Source organism: Eurytemora carolleeae, unplaced genomic scaffold (genome assembly GCF_000591075.1).
Source record: "Eurytemora carolleeae unplaced genomic scaffold, Eaff_2.0 scaffold460, whole genome shotgun sequence".
NCBI classification, from domain to species: Eukaryota; Metazoa; Arthropoda; class Copepoda; order Calanoida; family Temoridae; genus Eurytemora; species Eurytemora carolleeae.
Window position 1 is genome coordinate 74,298 of NW_019396516.1, and position 18,019 is coordinate 92,316.

The 18,019-nt window shown below is 32.1% G+C and overlaps 1 protein-coding gene and 1 long non-coding RNA gene across 2 annotated transcripts; both read right to left on the minus strand.

Annotated features, from left to right (window-relative positions):
• Positions 1-10: 10 nt before the first annotated feature.
• LOC111704718 (uncharacterized) lies at positions 11-15,553 on the minus strand. The gene is made up of 17 exons (XM_023477040.1): positions 15,522-15,553; positions 14,857-14,918; positions 13,332-13,396; positions 13,012-13,074; positions 11,058-11,124; positions 9,754-9,781; positions 8,815-8,870; positions 7,685-7,764; positions 6,390-6,450; positions 5,872-5,964; positions 5,421-5,489; positions 5,146-5,192; positions 4,815-4,869; positions 3,033-3,108; positions 2,485-2,547; positions 1,300-1,433; positions 11-336 (listed from the first exon to the last, which is right to left on the minus strand). Exons 8-17 carry the CDS (start codon positions 7,749-7,751, stop codon positions 258-260), a joined length of 744 nt encoding a protein of 247 aa, XP_023332808.1. The 5' UTR covers positions 7,752-7,764; positions 8,815-8,870; positions 9,754-9,781; positions 11,058-11,124; positions 13,012-13,074; positions 13,332-13,396; positions 14,857-14,918; positions 15,522-15,553; the 3' UTR covers positions 11-257.
• A 267-nt stretch (positions 15,554-15,820) lies between these two features.
• Positions 15,821-17,917, minus strand: LOC111704726 (uncharacterized). Its single transcript, XR_002765872.1, has 3 exons — positions 17,854-17,917; positions 17,135-17,190; positions 15,821-15,938 (listed from the first exon to the last, which is right to left on the minus strand). It is a non-coding gene; the product is annotated as an uncharacterized LOC111704726 (long non-coding RNA).
• Positions 17,918-18,019: the final 102 nt, after the last annotated feature.

Sequence of the window (18,019 nt, forward strand, 5' to 3'; positions counted from 1 at the left end):
TTACTAAATGTTAATACATTAATGTCTTTATTATATATATATACTTATTCATCGAATCACAGTTGGATTTACTGCTCCTCGAATCACAGTTATATTTACTGCTCCCCGAATCACAGTTGTATTTACTGCTCCCCGAATCACAGTTGTATTTACTGCTCCCCGAATCACAGTTGTATTTACTGCTCCCCTAATCACAGTTGTATTTACTGCTCCCCGAATCACAGTTGTATTAACTGCTCCCCGAATCACAGTTGTATTTACTGCTCCCCGAATGAACAATCTTTCATATATTTGACACAGTTGTTTGGGTCACTATCACATTCTGTTACTGAAGCCCTAAACAAAATTAAAAATTAAAAAATGACATTTCTGATTCACAACGGACCCTTAAAAGTTTGTCGGATCATGGATTTACTAAGATATATATCTTCATCTCTAAAATTCATTATTTTCAATTATGGTTTCTCTACAAAAGCAAAGTGATTTGCGCAATTTCTCTGCAGAAACAATGTGGGGAAATTGTCGGGATTAAAAACTTCTGCAGCTAGAAAATCAAGATGTCTTTTACTTTATTGACCTAGTAAAGGGGTTAAAGGTACCGTTGTGAATAGGATATGCCCCTCTTTCAGATTACTTAAAATTAAAATTTAAATAAGTTGTTCTTATTGCAAGATAAGATTTATATTATTGTACAATGATACACCCCTACCCTCCCCCATCCCACCCCATGTAAATAATGATTGTTCAACGTTTCTCCATGGATGATTGATAAATCTATTACAATTTTCTTATTTTACAAAGAATTATTTTGTTTTCTTTAGAGAGAATTTGGTTTTTTGAAAGGAAGGATAGGAAGGATAGGAAGGATAGGATAGATAGAAAGGATAGAACGGATAGAAAGGATGGAAAGGATGGAAAGGATAGCATGGGTAGCAAGAGGACATTAAAGTAATCTTATATTATATGTTGTTGCAGAGCAAAAAGATTTAAGATTAGCATGGAAGTCAACAAAAAACATTTCATTCCTCGCTTTGTTTTTGATTTTGGACTCCCATATTTAAGAATTGAATTTTTTAGAAGTTTCTATCTAGGGTTTAAATTTTCCATAGTCAAAGTGAAGCAATTGTTTAGAATAACTTATTTTTAAATTCGTAAGATATTTTTGAAACCTTTTCAAAGTAAAAAAAAACCTTAAAAGTTAAAAAAAAACTATGCAAGTGTTTTTCCATAAAGGTTGACTTTAGGCTTAAGTTGATGGAAAAAGTACAAAGTTAAGGTTAGAACTTATGAAGGGTTAACCTGCATTGAAAGAATCCCTGGTATTCAGGTGGAGATTGTACTTGATATGAATGATCTACAGCTGTTGAATTCAAGCAGCAGGGCTTAGTTCCTCCACCTGGCTTGTTAGCCAACCCAGGCACTAGCCCACTCAGCTGAATTATTAGGAGTATTAAGGGACTATACATTGTGAGAAGATAAACCATAGTGACGACATGAAATGTTATCTAAATCCACTGATAATGGAATGCTGCAGAAGCAGTTATTTAGTAGAAGAATAACTATTTGGGCTCTTAACTGTCCCGTATATTTCATGTAAATCATGGCTATTTTTTTATAATTACTGAGATTTAGGTACAGTGGAAAGCGATGATATCAATACAATGAAGACGACTTCCAATTTCAATTTTGTTTCATATCAAGCTGCTAAACAGCATGGATACACAGAAAACATAGAAGTCAAGAGTAGCTGTCTTTGATTGAAAATTGGTAATTAGAAAAAAAGCTTGTTAATCAAACAAAATAAAAAGTCGTCTTTATTGCGTTAATATAATTGGCCACCAGTACCACTGTAGTAAAACCTTATTGATAAATTTAAATCTTAACGAAATTCTTAATACTGAATGTCCCAATAAACATGGTAATTGAGAGATGACTTAAATATCGTCTTTGATTTCCAATAATTGATAAACGACATAACGTGCATCAAAAAAAGATTGAAAGTCTAATGAGCTTTCCAAAATGATCTTTGTATCTTAAAAATAGACCGAGATATTAAATATTTTAACAGTTTTGTTGTTTTTTGATAAACTGGAATCTGGACAAATTTCCTATCTCCGTCAATTTCGAAGGTGAACAACTGGTAGACCACATTTTGGAAATACCGTGACCGGAAGTCTTCACTGTTAAATATTTTAACTAGGATACTATAACATAGTGTTTACAACATAATCATATATGAATAAAGACGATAAAGAATTCGTCATTAAATTCCCATGTACATGGGGGGAACACCCTGTAATATTGACAGCACAAAAAGGCAGACTACATTTTGGAAATGCCTGAATAATCAAAACCAATTCCAATCAAAAATCAATTAAACCCCATATATCTTTTTTTATCAATAATTGACATAAAAAACAATGTCGTCTCTAAATGCTCATGTTTATTGGAACACCCTATATAAGTTGTCTAATGTATATTTACCCTCCATCCATCCTCTGAATCTGAACAATAATCAACCTCCCAACCATTAGACGCAGTCGACTTCTAGAATAATATAATGCTAAAGATTGGGGAGGGGTTGCTCAGCTGCCTTGAACCCAGCAAATGATCATGCTAACCGAAGAATGGCAGTCAAACTGCTCAAGTAAACCTCTGAACCATTTTTCTTGATGAAGTAACTGATCTTAGAAATATCCATCTATATAATATTTACTATCAAATTCGCAATATCCTTTCCATGAAATGTCTTCATTCATGAAACAGTTGCTTTGTAATTTAAATTTCGATTATATGTCCGCTATTAAATGTCAATCATTGAAATGCCTGCTGGAAAATTTCAATCTATAAAAGTTTGGTATGTAATTTCAATTCATTAAATGTCAGCCATAAATCATAATAATATCAATTTATTGCAATCTTATCTTTGAAATGTCTGCCTTGTAATTTGAATCTATGTATATAAAACGTCCTTTCATTAATTGAATATTTGTGAAATGCTCATCTTCAAAATATCTCGAAGCACAAGTTACCTGTAGAGTTGGATAATTCCCGTATCCGTCACAACGAACATTTGTTATTATTCCGTCAATATAATCCCGAGCACAACTACAATACAATATTTGTTTTTATATATTCCGTCAATATAATCCCGAGCACAACTACAATACAATATTTGTTATAATTCCGTCAATATAATCCAGAGCACACTACAATACAATATTTGATATTATTCCGTCAGTATAATCCAGAGCACAACTAGAATACAATATTTGTTATTATTCCGTCAATATAATCCAGAGCACACTACAATACAATATTTGTTATTATTCCGTCAATATAATCCAGATCACAACTACAATACAATATTTGTTATTATTCCGTCAATATAATCCAGAGCACACTACAATACAATATTTGTTATTATTCCGTCAATATAATCCAGATCACAACTACAATACAATATTTGTTATTATTCCGTCAATATAATCCAGAGCACACTACAATACAATATTTGATATTATTCTTCAATATAATCCAGAGCACAACCAAAATACAGTATTTGCTATTATTCTGTCAATATAAACGAGAGAACAACTTCAATACAAGGTTTGTTATTATTCCGTCAATATACTCCAGAGCACAACTACAACACAATATTTGTTAATATTCCAACTATATAATCCCAAACACAACAAGAATACAATATTTGTAATATTCCAACAATATAATCCCAAACACAACTATATTACAATATTTGTCAATATTCCAACAATATAATCCCAAACACAACTAGAATACAATATTTGTTAATATTCACAACTAGAATACAATATTTGTTAATATTCCAACAATATAATCCCAAACACAACTAGAATACAATATTTGTTAATATTTCAACAATATAATCCCAAACACAACTAGAATACAATATTTGTTAATATTTTAACAATATAATCCCAAACACAACTAGAATACAATATTTGTCAATATTCCAACAAAATAATCCCAATGTTTAGCTTTGATATATTTATAAAAGACGACATTACTGTTTGTCTATCTTACAATACAAAGCAGGTAGTTTCCATTTAAACTCCGCACCTTTCACAGGTGTGGAGACAGTTTCCAAGATGAATTTATCAATATAAAAAGGTAATAGTTGTAAACCTTAAATAACCTTTAGATTGTATGCATAAGTGTATGCATATTTATCAAGTTATATATCTTAACTATTTTGTATATTTCAGTTATGTGCTTTAGACGAGTGTTTAGTGTAAATGAGAAGATTGAAAATAAACATCTATAAAGAAAACTGGCTTATTATATTCACAAGTCTACCCATCGACAAAACTTGTTTTCTGGGTCTTATTGAAAGGAAACCTGAAACTGATTCCTCTCAATACACCCAAACACAACTAGAATACAATATTTGTTTATATTCCAACAATATAATCCCAAACACAACTAGAAAGAATACAAATTATTCCGTGAATATAATCCCGAGTAATTGTATGAGAAAGTATTTTATTTTAAAAAAAAATGAGCTATACATTCTTTTTATATATTTAAACTTTCATTTATTAAATTAAAGCAAGACAAACTTTTAAATTTTTGCTGGTACAAGATTCACGGGCTACATTTTAAAAATCCCGAGACTGCGTTTTTAAATATTTTTAGAAATTTTTTTATTTCAACGACTGCTTTAAAAAGAATACTTCCAAATGATCTCATGTTTATAAGCTTTTTCCTTTTTTTAGTTTTTATTCTAGCTGGATTGCCCCTCCCCCTCTCCAAGCTTTTACTTTAAAGATTACCTGCAAGAAGAACTGACAGTTCCAGTATTTGTGAAGAAGTAAGCTGATCGTTGACCTGAAAGGAACTGTTGTTATATTTTCATCCTATTGGATTATCACCAAGCTTTAAGGCCATCATACGCACATAATACTCGAAAAAACTTGTATTTCCTGCATGCAAGTTTTTTATTTCTACAATTTTTTAAATGATTCAATCTTTTTAAATCTTTTGATTAAAAGCAATTAAAAGCTGTAAACAATCTGTAAGATGTGGGACACCCTGTTTATTGTGGACTTGAGTCCCCTGGATTTAAATTGTTATTTTTTTACAAATGCTTTTTTTAAATTTTACCTGTTTTATCTACACAGTAACATGCCCCACTTGAACTATCACAATATCTAAAGAAACTCTAACAAATTAGAATCTATATTTTAAATTTATTTTTTATCAATTTTATTCTTTTCTAAGCTTATTTTGGATTTTCAAAGTTGCCGAAGATATTTAAATTTTATTTATCATAACTTTTTATTTTGAAATATGAAAGAAAAAAAACATAATTAAAGTTTTGGAAAATGTTTTTTTCTTCAAGAACTAATTTTTTTAAGAAATCTAAATGTTTTAATTACGTTCTATCAAATCCCCCGGTTGCATCACAGAGTACAGGATCACTGACTAACCACGCAGTGCCACGCAGCCTGAACAAAATCTGGGTAAAATATAGTAATTACCAAAAACAAATGTCTTTAATCATGATTGCCGCGAAGGGCTTTGATTTTTTTTTCCTGGGAATGTTTCCTGAGAGCAACACTTTTGTGTAAGTGTTGGACTAACCCTAAGATTTCTAAAATATACAGGGGGGCAGTAGGCATATATCCCACCCCCCTCCTTGTACATCCTTTAATTGAAAATGGACGTTGTTCTATTTTTATTCCTTAACCCTTTAAAGCGCATTGCAAAGATATCTATATTGAATGAAAAATTTCAAAATATGATTGAAATATTTTTTTTTAATTTTTCCAAAAAAATTTAATCATGAAGTATAAAATTCTGCTTTGTTTGTTTGAAAATTTAACAAACCTAAGCTGAACTGCTGTTCTCTGAATTCCAACTGATCTTGCCTCACATTTGCGCAGATATTGATTTGATGTCGTCTTTTCTTCAAACACGGACCTGAACATCGTCAAGGGATCTTTTCTTTAGAGAATAAATCATGCAATAAATCAAATATTGGTTAATTCATTTTTTATCGAGTAAAGTTTAAAAATAATGATGATAAAATCTTGCTACACTGCTATAAAGTTTTTGGACAGAAATCTAGTTTTCAACAAGAAGACGAAAGTAATGGTTGTTTATGTGTCTTAATACTCCAGGAAAAGTTGCAGAAAATACCATGTGGTTCTTTCTAAATATAGCATGCTTTTTTGACAAAGCATAATCAAAAAATAAAATTAAATTTACATTGAAAAATATTCAAGAATAAATATCCAGCAATTCTTGAAAAAATCTGGGAACCAATCACACATTTAAGTTAACATGGTACGATAAAAGCAAATATGTGTTTCTTTATTTAAAAAAATGCCTTCATTTTTTTTTACCTGTCATAGCACGGTAAAAACTTAACCAACGTCTCAGGAACCACCTTGGACAAGGGTTTTCCTAAACATTCTTGTCTAAACTAATTAAATAAAAACTATTTATTTTTAAATGATAATAGATACTTTAAAGTTTAAGAAATCTTCTATGTCTTATCAAAAGAATGAGCTATGAAGAATGTTGGTTTAAGAAAAAAAGATAATCATAATGCATTTTATTTTAAAACTTTTGAAATAAAAATGCATTATGATTATCTGGAGACCTTTACGTTCTATCAAATTATTCGGTAATTTCAAAGAAAAATGAGGTTTCAGAAAAAATGAATGTCATTTGGGACTTTAGTCCAATCCAATATCAAACATTACTTCGGTCTCCGACGATACTCAACTCCTCTAACCTCACAGTACCCTCATGGTACCTTCACGGTACCTTCACGGTACCCTCGTGGTACCTTCACGGTATCTTCACGGCACCTTCACGGTACCCTCGTGGTACCTTCACGGTACCTTCATGGTACCTTCACGGTACCTTCACGGTACCTTCACGGTACCTTCATGGTACCTTTACGGTACCTTCACGGTACCTCCACGGTACCCTCACGGTACCTTCACGGTACCTTCACGGTACCTTCATGGTACCTTTACGGTACCTCCACGGTACCTTTACGGTACCCTCACGGTACCCTCACGGTACCTTCATGGTACCTCCACGGTACCCTCACTGTACCTTCACGGTACCTTCACGGTACCTTCATGATACCTTTACGGTACCTCCACGGTACCTTTACGGTACCTCCACGGTACCTTCACGGTACTCTCACGGTACCCTCACGGTACCTTCACGGTACCTCCACGGTACCCTCACGGTACCTTCACGGTACCTTCACGGTACCTTCACGGTACCTCCACGGTACCTTTACGGTACCCTCACGGTACCTCCACGGTACCCTCACGGTACTCTAACAGTACTTGACCATACCATTTCAATACCCCCTAGTCCTTATACTGACGGCACACATATGGTACACTGGCGGTATTCCCATGGTTATCTGTCGGTACTATGATGATAACATTCATAGATTAATTAACAATATTAGAGAGAAAACTAGTTCCGCATGCAATCTCTCTGTTTTGTAATTCAACGCTGCCTGCTCGGAACTCATTTGGGCTTCTGCTCAGAGTTATTGTGAACAAAAAACCCCTAAATCTTGAAAAGACGACATCTAGTTGCCTATCTATTATATTGTTCATTAATCTATAGTAATAAAATTGTTCATGGTTTATTTCTAATCTCTGACCTGTGTCTGGATCCATACACCAACATCTTTCCTTGTCACACTGCAGCTCTTCATAGTTACCATTCATCTCACAATGCAAACTAAACAGGAACTAAATATTTACAGAGCCGCCATGAGCCATGTGAAATGACCTCTGCAGCCTCATGATTCGCAGAATCACCTCCAAGCCCCCAAAACAAAAAATAGAAGTCTTCATCTCAATTAAAATAGAATTTTCAATACAAATATATTCTGCATTACTAAAAACTATTTTATTATAATGAGATTATTTGAATAAAAGGTTATTGTTAATGTAAAAGCAAAATATATTTTATTGGAGACCAAAATGTGGAACGTGGAGTCAGAATTGGCGGAGGCTTGGAGACGTTGCGAGGGATGTGGCGATGGTTTCCCGAGGCTTTGAGGTTATTCCACATATTTAAGTTAGGAGGCTCCGGAGGTCATTTCTCGAGGCTCATGGCGGCCTTGCACTTCCTCCCTCCCTTAACCAATATAATAAAAATTGTGCTCTGGAGCGGGGGGGGGGGGAGAGCCGACCCACGCCCGTTTTACCTCTGACCCACAAATGACGTCACAAAATGGTATTTGCGGCATATCCTCTGGATTTACCCCCCCCCCCCCCCGGCCACCTTTTGTCTGTAAACGTCTTTTATGATTTTAAATTGTGTCACTATTAAAGAGATAGAGAAAATAGTTAGGGTTGCGATTTGTTTTTAAATACGAATGAAAAATCGATAATTTTTCATTTACTTTTAAGATCGTTTAATTAAAAAAACGATAGCAGTTAAGTTTGAACTTGAAAAACAAAAAATCAAAAATCTGAAACGACATATCTTGGTCAACGAATCGAAACGACAAATCAAATTTTTTCTTTTCAAACCATGCTTTTAAAAACGGTTCTTATCGTTTCTTTTTTTTCGACGTATTGACGAAATGATAAGTTCTTTTTTATTAAAGTGAAAACGGTCCCATCTCTGTAAATTGCAGTATTAATACCTTTCTCGGGAGATAGATTTTTGACAAAATATGGAAGTAATTAATGGAATAATGATCTTTTGCTTTATATGCTGTAGTTAAAATAATTGCATTTTTTTGAAAAATCCTTTTCTTATATTTTTTCTAATGAATACCTTAAATCAGATCTGCCGTTCACGTTCAGAGCTGCCTGGTTATCTGCAGAAAACACCTTTAAACAAATTACCGTACGATTATCCGAAAGTTTAAAATTTCTCTTTAAGTTTAGACTATTTATTATTTGAATACTAGATACGATAAAATTAAAAAAAACGTTGTCATGCATGAAAAGGTTTAAGTTATTTTAATTTTTGTATGATAAAATACAAACAAAGTATAAAAAATAACATCACTTGATATTACAAGACTCAATAAGGATTAAAGATTAAAATCATTTTTCTTTACAAAGATTTCTTTTATCGACGGTCTCCGGCCGCGACAGTTTTAAAATTCAACTCGCGGATGCTGTGATTCATAATTGACACTTTAGTGTGTGTGCATTATTTTACAGTGATAACCAGAATACAATGGAATAGAAAGACGACATAATGGCAACACTTACGTATATTTAATGTTGTTTCAAAGCAAATGTCTGATTTATGAAATCACAGCAGACTTTGAAAATTTATATCTTGATTCGAAAAGTTGTCTTCCTATTTCACCGTTTTCTGGTTATCACTGTATACTGAAATGCCACAAAGGATTCTCAATTTGTAACTAAATTAAGACTAAAAATATTCAGACGTTAAAACTTTTGTGATGTGAATATATCCAGGGATTAAGCTAAGCTTCGTAACTTCTTGTCGTCCTAAGGATTAAATCAATTTTCTTGATTCTTGAATCAATTAATATCACTATGGTATTAAGGGATCAAGCACACTGACAGTGTGGATATCGAAACCAAGCTTTGAAAATTTGCTCTATTTTAAATTGCCACACAAAAGTTTTGACCTGAGCATAAATAAAAAAACAGTTGCCAAATTACAAAATTACAACATGTAATTGTAATCTAACGAAGGACGAATATGATGTTTATTGGTTATTACTATATTCACCTTTGATTGTTGTAACTCCCAACGTTTCCTTTAATATTCCAGATTAAAACTAATTTATTTGTTTCATGATGATTTCATTACATAATGCATCAAAATAAATGTATTTTGGACATGAATAAAACTGAAGTTCAAGAGAATCTGTTTCTCCATTTTAATCCTGTCCACGTTTAAGACGTGCAGAAGTTCTTGCGAAATCCCAATCTTTAAAAGAAACGAAAAGAAAATTACGTTTTTATTGGAGTGGACTTTACTTGCGCGCAATTGCGAGCCCTTACCTCCGCGCAATTCTGGGAAATTTTGCACACCGACATTTCGATCCTAGCAATCATGCATTCATAATACATAGACCATTATCTAGTCGATTTTTTTCTCTAAAATACGCCAGAGGTGGCTTATGGGGGGGAAGGGGGAAGTCCCCCTCCCTGGAAAATTGGGGGATTCCCCCCCCTGGAGCGCAAGAAGTGAGAGCAGGCACCTTCTAGCCCATAAATAGTGATTTTTGAAAAATTTTGTCTGAAACAACAATTTTTAATCAAAAATCTATTTTTTTAAATCTAAATCTAAATCTTTCACCGTCCTCCCCCCAGCTGCACAAGGTTTTGACATAAAATTAACAAATTCCCTGTTTAAAAAATCCAGAGGGGGAAAAAAAAATTCCCACGAAACTTGACAGTAGTAGCAAGACGACTAGAAAATTGTCTTAAAACTTTAAATTTAATTGCGACATTAACTTGTCGTCCTACTCTTACATGTGGCAAGCCTTTTTTGTTCTGTCAATATTACCGGAGATATTACTAATTTCCTTCAGATTTAACATTTATTAAATGAAACCATAAGTGTCGAAATCTTAATGAAATTCTTGATATCGCCGGTAATATTGAAAGCACAAAAAAGGCAGACCACATTTTGGAAATGCCAAGACTATTTTGTGATAAATAACTCTAGTATTTTACTACTTAATTAAGGTTTATAAATAAATGCCGCAAATTATTTCAACGATTTAAGACGACCTTATATTTATCTTGCTACTGTCATGTTCGTTTTTAATGTTGCATTCTGATCCCTGATCCATGGAACCAGAGCTGGGAACTTTTGAATGGTGGATATCGGGATTAAAGCTTGATCCACTCTTTTTATTAATCACGAGATTAAATAATGCTTGTTCTCCTCTTGTTATAAATCTCCAGATTAATTAACCGATTGGGATTAAAGATATCCCATTCTAAAGTTTTCAGCTCAGGTTTTATAAGATCCCAATCTAATTGACAATCACTTTCTTTTTAAATTTAATTTTAAATCTGTTCCTGGAGCATAAGCAGTTGATATCAGCACCAGCTTGTGCCTGTCTCTCCTTACCAAACAGTTTAGACCCTATCAAGGTTGTACAATAAGATGTACTGGAAAATGTCGTCTCCTTGGCATTGATAGATAAAATCCGCATATAACGTCACTCTCGCCTCTGTAAATAGTGACGTCATATGCGGATTTTATCTATCTATGCTAAGGAGACGACATTTTCCGGACATTCGATCGCATCGAGAGTAAGCAACCTTATTATACAACCTTGTCTTAAAGGCAGGAAGATTAAATAGACCGGGGACAGAATTCAATGAATTTGAGATATATCGCTAAACTACCTCCTGCCAGTTCAAGGAAGAACTACTGATTCAAAGAAAGGATTTGAATCAGTGATTCAAAATTATACAGGCACGAGCATGTCAGTTCAACTTCATTAAGTTCTGTCTAGGACCCAATAGATTATCAAGTACTGAAGATGGCAATGAGATTTGAAATAAATCAGGCATTGATGTCAAATGTGGAGGTCACAGCTCCAATTACTTTTTTAGTTTACAGTGATAACCAGCTAAAAATGGACATAATTGCAATACTTAAGTGTATTTGATGTTTTGACAAAATAAATAGTTTTACAAGACACTTATATAATCTCTAATTTAGTTGAATGTGTCTGTTTACACTGTGTCTTATGCTCATTTGACTTTTTTTAAGTATGACTTGATTCTAAAAGTCGTCTTTCTATTTCACTTGTCAGTTTTCTGGTTTTCAGTTTAGGACAATAGATAAAACATTTTAAAAAATCAGCGGTAAAACGCATGAAACTACAACATTTTCACTGCAAATCTAAGTACTGTCGTCTAAATTTTAAACTTTTTATTATATTTGTCTAACACTGAAAATTGAAGTGCTTACGTATACTTTTAAGTTTTGCGAAATTCCGATTTTTTTGTTTTGGTTTTTTGATAACAACGATAAAAATATCTTAGAGTGCATGAAGCAAAATCTAAAAACAAAACATTTTCATAAGTTTTCTAAAATCTATAAACTGGAAATCCTACTCCCAATTCTCTGCCTTTGTTTTTGTCATTAATGTATGGGCTTTAAGTTCAGGACGGTCGTAAAGTCCATACAGACGTTTAGACCTGCAATGACAAGCATAAAAATTGTGACAATACTTTTTATTTAAATTAAACATATATATCACATATGATTCAGCCTGCTTATTAAAGTCTCATGAATGTTTAAGACAGAGTCGACTTTGAAGTGTCGCAACGTATTGGGCTTTGATTTTACCACTCTAACTCACGTCTGCTTTTCTGTAGTCCTTTACATGAACATTTTAGAACTTTAATGCATTTGTTGTTATCTTTGGTATTTAAGAAGTAATCGACAAAATTGTTATAGATTTTTTGCTGGAGAGCATGAGACCTTTAAACATAGATAAAGATAGATTGTGCATAAGACGACATTTTCATCTTGAAAGATATAAATGTACAGAGATGTTTTAAAGATATTCCTATTATATGGATTAACTAGGTCGGTTGTGAACATTGGCTGTTCTTATGTAATTGAGTACTTGTGGTGTAAATGAGTTCTGTAAAAAGAAATTTAAGTTAGTTTAGTCCTTCTCATGTCCTTCTTCAGTTCTCGTCAATGTAATTTGATATTCTCAAAATAAAATTCACTCCTGAGTGGTTTAATAATTATGAAATCAATTAAAACACCAAACCACCCCGCTTATCATTGAAGTACACTTTGACCCCTAGAAGTATGAGTTCGCGGACTGTACAATTCTTGGTGATTTTGCGTACAAAAGCTATCTATGTTTATTTATTTATCTATGCCTTTAAATCACAGTGATATCTGTAATATTGTATCTACTGTATGCATAGACCCCAAAAAGGGAACTCGAGAGAGTTTTGTTCAACTGCAATACTCTTTTAAATTATATAATAAACTAACCTGAAGGAGTTGAACACCAAAGGAAGAGCTCATCAGATTTTGATTGAACCGGAGCAAAGGTACCTAATTCATTTATTCATTTATTCATTTATTCACCTATTAATTTATTCATTTATTCATCTTTTCATTTATTCATTCATTCATTTATTCATTTATTAATTTATTCATTTCTTCATTTATTCATTTATTTATTTATTCATTTATTCATTTATTCATAAATTTATTTATTTCTTATTTATTTATACATTTATTCATTTATTCATATATTCTTTAATTCATTTATTCATTTATTCATTAATTAAATTTTTTTCAAAATTTACCTTCTTCAACATTGCAGTTTGGATCCCAATATCTTACAGAGCAATCATTTGCTTCTTTATACACCCTGAATTAGACAAAACACACTTTATAAAACTAGGATATATCCTTTTATGTTACATTGCTAATAAAAAGGGGCACATCTGAAAGTCTAGGACTAAAAATAACAGTTGAGTAATACCTGAAGATATGGATATTAGAAAAGTAAAAATATCAGTATCCTGTTCAGAAAACATGATTTGGTTTAATTACTACAAAGAAATATTTTGTCTTTTTTTTTGTTGGTTTTTATGACTATTAAGAAATATTAAGAAATATTTACATAACTTGTAAATCTATAGGAAACAACCCGTATTTTGCGGTTATCAAGAACTTATCAATATCATGTTTAGTTAGAAAATATTTAATTCAAGAAAGAATTAAATTATGAATTATTATAAAACTGTGGATAAGACTAATGTTAGATTCAAGTTACAGGGTGTCCCAAAAAACATGGGAATAAAGTGACGAATTTGATATCGTCTTTGTTATGTATTAGCATTGTAATACCTAATTTCAAAAGCCATAATATTATTATGTCTGCTAGAGTTTATTTTATGAAAAGAGTAAAAGACTGCGAAGATGTGTCTATAATGTCTCCGCAAGATGAACAGTGAAGACGGACAAGTTTACTCTGTTTTTCTTGTTTTACTAAGTACAACCGTATGCAGTCAAAACATAACAAACAAAATGTGAACATAGCAGACGAAACTCTTACAAATTACAGCTTGCTCAGTAGGTATCACTGTCACTATACTAAATCAAAGAATTATTCAAAAAGACAATATCGACTTCGTCACTGAATTCCCATGTTTATTGGGACACCCTGTAAAAGATCAAACTGTCCAATGAACATGAAAATGAAACACAGTATTATGTAGTATACACAGACCCATTTTAACAACATAAAATGGTAAGAAGATTACTAACTTTTCTGCTTAAGGTTTCTTTGTAATATCATATGAGTCTCTTGAGATGGGCACCTTCTTTTTTTTAATACGTTTGTTCTTCGTTCGTTAACTAGACCCATTTCGTTAGTTTTTTTTTCATCATTCATACCTTCATGTACTTTGCTTGTCCAGTAAAAGTTTTGTTCCATACTATCGTTCGTTTAACAGTTTACCATACATTGTTTGTTCATTAAAATCGTTCGTTCAGTAAAAGATTTATGGTGAGGTCTGGTTTCCAAAGGCAAATCACAAAAAGTTTGAATTTTTTTTGTTTATATTGAAAAACTATTGTTTTTATTTGTCCAGACGATCCAAGTGGATAGTTCATCATACGCAATTTTTCTACACGACACCATCGATCACAAAAAATGTTTGTTAAAAAAAATTATTCCAATTTCTAGGTACCATTAGAAAATTCATTTGGTGTACAATCCCGTTTTGCCTGGTATGTGTACTGTACTGCTTGCTCTAGCTGGTGAGTTGTCTTGTCGGCCCGGCTCTTGAAATGAACCGGGCTTAACAGTGAGGGTTACTGTACCTGTAGTCCGCCTTTTTGTACTTGCAAGGAATATCTGCATACGGCGTAGTAACAAGATCAAACTTAAAAATATTTATTTCACAGAATTGTATTTATGTTTTTCAATTATTTATTATTCTTTATGCAGGGTTCAATAAAAATTTGCATTCGGTGATTTTTTTTGTGTTGAATGTCTAGCTTTATGCCAATTTACAGTTATTGATCGCACAAACTTACAATTTACTAGATACCGAATCAAAAGAATTTGAACTAGGTCGGTGAACTATCTACCACTGATTCAAATGTCTGTCGTCTGCTGTGTAGTTTATTATCTATTGGACAAATCTTGCATCACCGATCCCGTCTGTCCTATAGATTACTGTCCTATAGATTACTGTCCTATATATTACTGTCCTATAGATTACTGTCCTATAGATTACTGTCCTACAGATTACTGTCCTACAGATTACTGTCCTATAGATTACTGTCCTACAGATTACTGTCCTATAGATTACTGTCCTATAGATGTAAACAATTACACTACAGAACAATAGATAATAATTTCAATCGGCGTTAGGTAGTTCACCAACCTACATTAAATTCACAAAGACGGTACCAGGTTGAATATTTTTTTAAAGAATTTAATTTAAATAATTAACTTAATTTAAACTATTTTTTTAGCTTACATTTTCATTAAAGTTTGCTTCCAGCAGACATATTGGGACCCTATAATAAAATTATAATAAAATTATAATATCATAAAACAACTTTTCCAAAACTATAATGGCGCGAATTTTCCGTTAAGAGCATTTAATTTCCGTAAGACTTCCGTCAGAAGCATGTTTCTTCCCTTTATTTCATGTAATTAGTATGTGTTTTTAATAGGATTTCAGTCAGCTAGAATCTTGTTTTTCCCGAAGTATTTCCGCCAGAAGCATGTCTTTTCCGTAGATATTCTGTCGGGAATGTGTCTCATGTATTTTCGAATTGACCTGATTGAGTTGACCCAGTAGGCTGAAAAGACTCGTTCAGGAAGAGAAAAGTTGGCTAGGCTGACGTCATCATAAATATGTACTGTAGAACAGGGTAGCTCAACAGTATCTCTGCAAACATATTATTTATTATTTTTTGTTTGTTTTGTTTGTTTTGTTTGTTTTGTTTGTTTTGTTTGTTTTGTTTGTTTTGTTTGTTTTGTTTGTTTTGTTTGTTTTGTTTGTTTTGTTTGTTTTGTTTGTTTTGTTTGTTTTGTTTGTTTTGTTTGTTTTGTTTGTTTTGTTTGTTGTGCTTGTTTTGCTTGTTTTGCTTGTTTTGTTTGTTTTGTTTGTTTTGTTTGTTTTGTTTGTTTTGTTTGTTTTGTTTGTTTTGATTGTTTTGTTTTGTTTTCATTATCTTTGACCAATCAGGACTTTATAAATCATATTGTTTACTGTTTAGTATGACCTGTGACATTTACTATAAATATTTTCAACACAGATAACTCATTAGATTAGTTTGGACGTTTATTGGCCATTTTTACATTCCAAAACGTTAATATTTACGGTGTTACGGCACATGGCCAATTATTGAGGCTACAACTTATTTTGCCTTGTTTGAGTTATATTAAAAAATAATTAAGAAAATCCAACATAAATCGATCCATAAAAATCTAATTTGCTTTTCTTAAACCTGCTGAAACCAAATCTAATCGTAGAATCTTCATTTTTATTTATGTCACAATTGATACCATTAATCTACTGAAAATTAGTCCAAATATGAAAATTAAAGCTTTGGAATTTTATGCCACTCAGATCTTTGTTTAATACCATCTTGATATTTTCCTAAATACTTAATATTTACCAGATATAATTTAAACCACAGATTTAAAGTATTTAATGGAATTGCAGATCCATACTAGTCCAAAATTATATTTGAATACATGCCATTCAGTTACCAATACAGTAAATTATATACCAGCCTACGCTACTCAATTAAAACAAATTCTGGTGAAACGCCCTTAAAATATTTCCTTTTTTGTTGCTTTTTGTCTGTCACTTAAACTTGAAAAAGTCTAATTAAAATGTCCGTAATGTATGTGTACATCTTTCACATTTTATCTCCAGATCTCAGGAATTTAAATTGCCTCTCTATGATTTTGTTTTTCTGTTAATTTTTCGTTGTATCGCATAGAACCAATAAAGATTTATGTAATAATAATTTTTTCGCGAACACACCCCTTTTAAATTCCTCTCGATACCCCTTTCTTTTTTTCGAGAACACTCCCTTTCAACAAAACTTATATTTGTTATAATTTGTTTATAACCTGATAAATTCGTTAGGATAGTAAATTCCGTTTGTTGATATAAATTCAGCATATCTCTGAAATAAAAAGCAAATTACAAATCAAATCAATGTGTAACAGATGTAAGGGGGGGGGGGTGAAAAGTAAAGGTGATCAATATTGGAATTAAGCCAACCGCCCACCGGGGGTTGCTGCGTTTTCAATAAAAAAATATAGTGCACTAAAAAAAATTCAAAATCGTTCCTACGGTTGCGAATTGACTATTTAATATCGGAGAAATTTTTATTTTAAAAACTTTTTTAATGTTTTGATGCCTTTTCTAGTTCTTACGCATTCAATTTTCATTTTTTTCAAGAAATTGATGTATATCACGATTTTAAAAAAAATATTTATTTTTATTTTATTACGGTGATTTCTCAATGCCCAACCGTATGGCCGAATTTGCATCTTTTTTGACTGAAATCTTTTTATAAATGAAAGCAAAGCAACCTCTAGTGGGCAGCTATCTGATTTCTTAAAAAGTCACAAATCAATCAACCTTAGTGTCTAGTGTACATATTTGATTGTGAAATTTTAGAACCGCTAAGAACTAGTTTTATCATGAAGAATAGCAAAGAGGACATGATTGTTTACCAACTTTAATTAAATTAAACCAGTTCCTGTGCGAATACGTCCCCCCACCCTACATCTATTCCACCTTGAGAAAATAAAGTTTGTTTGATAAAATAATAAATGATTACCATACTATCACCATGCATTCCTGGACATGGGTCACCATATTCAAGATATCTAAACAATAACAATAACAATAACAGTAACAATAACGATAACAATAATAATAACAATAACAATAACAATAACAATGACAATAACAATAACAATAACAATAACAATAACAATAACAAT

Excerpts from the sequence above, each read along its gene's own strand:
- LOC111704718 (XM_023477040.1), bottom strand. The coding sequence starts at position 7,751 with ATGAATGGTAACTATGAAGAGCTGCAGTGTGACAAGGAAAGATGTTGG. Across the intron at positions 6,451-7,684 it reads GTGTATGGATCCAGACACAG|GAAAACCCTTGTCCAAGGTG; the intron begins GTCAGAGATTAG and ends AAGAATGTTTAG. Across the intron at positions 1,434-2,484 it reads ATTCAGAGGATGGATGGAGG|CTGAGTGGGCTAGTGCCTGG; the intron begins GTAAATATACAT and ends CTAATAATTCAG.